The 2961-nt window shown below is 61.5% G+C and overlaps 1 protein-coding gene across 1 annotated transcript in view; it reads right to left on the bottom strand.

The window, feature by feature from the left end:
- Window positions 1–2961, bottom strand: part of Unc13a (unc-13 homolog A) — a 54232-nt gene that overhangs the window by 34590 nt on the left and 16681 nt on the right. The window contains exons 13-16 of the mRNA XM_033759364.1: window positions 1970–2321; window positions 551–629; window positions 406–411; window positions 5–76 (exon numbers count right to left, since the gene is read on the bottom strand). Coding sequence (XP_033615255.1) covers window positions 5–76; window positions 406–411; window positions 551–629; window positions 1970–2321 — 509 coding nt within the window. The remainder of the gene's footprint in view (window positions 1–4; window positions 77–405; window positions 412–550; window positions 630–1969; window positions 2322–2961) is intronic.

Here is a 2961-nt window from a genome sequence, read left to right as displayed (position 1 = left end):
GCACCAGCTCCTCGTTGTTCAGCGTGCTGGAGGCCAGGGCCGACGTGATGCCCGCCTTTCGGGACTGGACCAGAGACTGCGGTTGAAGTCCAGCCGCAGGTGGGGACCGCCCGGTCACAGGTCACAGGTCATGGGTCACAGGTCATGAGTCACAGGTCACAGCACAGGAGGAGGAAGCGGCAGGGGCTCCGGGTCAGGGGGCATCGACTCGCTCCCCACCGCGGATGGCCCCGGGTCACCCCAGGTGATGTCCCGGCCACACAGCAGAGCCATCGGTGAGCCGGGGACCAAAGGAGCCCCGACGGGGACAGGACAAGGTTCCCCAGAACCCACGACAGGGACGGTGGGGAGATCCCCCAGGGGAGCGGGGACTGGAGCCCCGCAGAACCGGTCAGCACCACTCACCATGGCCTGGAGCATCCACGGAGCACACGGGGTAGAGAGCAAACTGCATCAGTCCCGGGAGGCCCAGCCCGCCCCCAGCCCCGCGGGCAGCTGCGCAGTCTGGGTGCTGCTTGCGGAGCCCCGCTGGCCACTGAACAACGCTTACCAGGTCGCTCACAAGCGGGATGGGTTTCCTCTTGCGGATGTCCGGCATGCTGTCGATGATAATAAGGCCACCTCCAGGGCTGCAGGGGACACGGCATGTTGAGGGCCAGCTTTCCCCGGGCCACACAGACACTGCCTGGGGCCGAGTAGGTGGTGAGGGTGGAGAGCCAGGTCCTCACCGGGAGGGGGGGCCACGAGCCTCCAGCCCTCCGGGGGATGTGGATGTCCCTGCCATGTTGCGGAGAGGGGAGAGGGGCATGGACTGGCAAGGATGAGGACAGACAGCTAGGGACGGGCAAGGAAGGCCCACAGCCTGGCTTCAGGGCCCCACGCGGTGACACCAGGTGACACCCCTAAGAGAGGAAACATCGGCCTCCACGTCCACATCCGGGAAATGGGGCCATGGGGCCCTGTCCACACTCAATGGGAAACGGAATCAGGCGAATCCCAGCGCCACGCCAGAACAGAAGGGAAATTTCTTTCTCTTTTTTTTTTTTGCAATGCTGGGGATGGAACCCGGGGCTTTCACACTGAGCCCTTCCCCAGACTTGTCTTATTGTGAGACAGGGTCTCCCTACGTTTCCCAGGCTGGGCTCCTCCTGTTGCAGCCTCCCAAGGGCTGGGGTGACAGGCGCTCTCTCCTACGCCTGGCAGGGAGCCTTTCTTTGTGCTCAGTTTGGGAAGTGCTGTGCACACTGGAAGGCCAGCTGGGAGGGACAGCTTCCAGAGCCGATGGGCAAGGAGCTGGCATCGTGCGCTGGCCTTTGTGAAGAGGCTCTGCAGGGCACTGGAGTGGCCATCCCCACCGTACCACTCCCTGCAGCAGCCTCCTCTACCAGACTCGCGCCCGCCCTGGTGCCACCTCCACCCAGGGCTCCTCTTTTATTTTTAGAGCCGAAGCTCCTCCTGTTCCCGATTCTGTGTGCAAGGGAAGGCACGTAGGAAGGAGGCCATGGTCCCGATGCTATTTCCAAATGCAAGCGTCACCTAAAATTATCTCCTGCGCCCGTGAGCAGGCACTGGAGGCTGACTGGTGGACAGTGAGTTCGGCTTAGGCTTGATGGCTCTCACTAATTAAAGAGCCTGGGACCCGAGAGAGAACCCAGAGATTCAGACACAAGCAAAGCAAGCAGGACTACACAGGGCCGGGAGGATTGCTTTCTGCTTCATCTTATGGCTACGTCTACTGGGTGCATGGCACGCGCCTGGAGTCCCAGCTCCTGAGGAGGCTGAGGCAGGAGGACTGCTAGAGCCCAAGGGGTCAGTACGAACACAGCAAGATCCCAGCTCAAGAAAAGCAAAGACCTTAATTGCTCCCCTTTCCAACAGGGCCACTTCTGACCTTCCCAGGCTGAGCCCCGGTTGCCTTCTGGGGAGGTCGGGGTGAAGACACCCTGCTGGGTACAGTTCCAGCACTCACCCGCCCTTGAACCACAGGGACTTGGATTCTCCTTCTCCCCGAGCCTGCAGGACAGACAGATGGTCAGATGGCCACCCGTCCCCTCCGTTTCCACCCCCAGCTGTTTTCTTAGGGTCCCCCGCCCTTCTGGCCCCTGGTTTACCCATGTGGAACAGGCGGGGGGGGTCCCACCTCTCTGTCACAAACCTCCATCGGGGATTAGTCAGCACTGAAGCCAACAAGCGCTCAACTTCCAGTCCTAGTGGGCCCAGAGTTAACATTTGTCTGGTTCCAACAGCAGATTCTAGGATTTCCTGAGCTCTGGACAGTCTACCTCCGTTTGCTACCTGCGTGCCCCAGGGCCTTTGCATGGCTTGTCACCGCCTGTGTGCATTCTGCCACCTTTTGCACTCCAGCAGCCTCCATTTATCATTCAGGGCTCAGCACAGACTGGAGGCCACTCTCTGACCTTGCATTTGACCTGGATGTGGCTATGACCACAACCTCAGCCTGTGCCAGGTGCTAGTCCTCTTTCCTCCTGGGCCTGAGGAAGGCTGTGCTGGGGACAGGTGGGGCGGAGGTGCAGGAAAAGCAGGGAGGCGGAGGCGGAGGCCGCAGCTGCGTACTCAACCTCACAGCTTCACCAGGAAGTTAGCGGCCCGCATGGGCGTGGCCAGCCTGCTGTGGGCGTGGCCACGCTCTGGATGGAGCATTGGGCGGGACCCAAAGGGGCTGTGGGTGGGGTGAGTTTGGGTGGTGGGCGTGGTTATGTGTGTGGTTGGGGGTCTGGGGTGTCACCACCCTGTGAATAGGTGGAGTGTCAGGTGTGGCTGAAAAGTGTGGGTAGGGTACTGTGCACGCCAGTGTGGACCTAGGGGCACTAAGCCGGGCAAGCAGGTGGGAGCGGGGCACTGGCAAGGTTAAATGTGGGTTAGGTCTTGGTCAGGCTGTGCATGGGCGGAGCAGTGGGCACAGCCACGGCAAGGGGGTAGTGGCAATGGGCGTGGCCACGG

The sequence above is a fragment of the Fukomys damarensis genome, unplaced genomic scaffold (assembly GCF_012274545.1).
Source record: "Fukomys damarensis isolate Sample0158 unplaced genomic scaffold, DMR_v1.0_HiC HiC_scaffold_37, whole genome shotgun sequence".
Taxonomy (NCBI): Eukaryota; Metazoa; Chordata; class Mammalia; order Rodentia; family Bathyergidae; genus Fukomys; species Fukomys damarensis.
The sequence above is the reverse complement of the archived record's forward strand: the minus strand, read 5'-3'. Positions and strand labels throughout refer to the sequence as shown.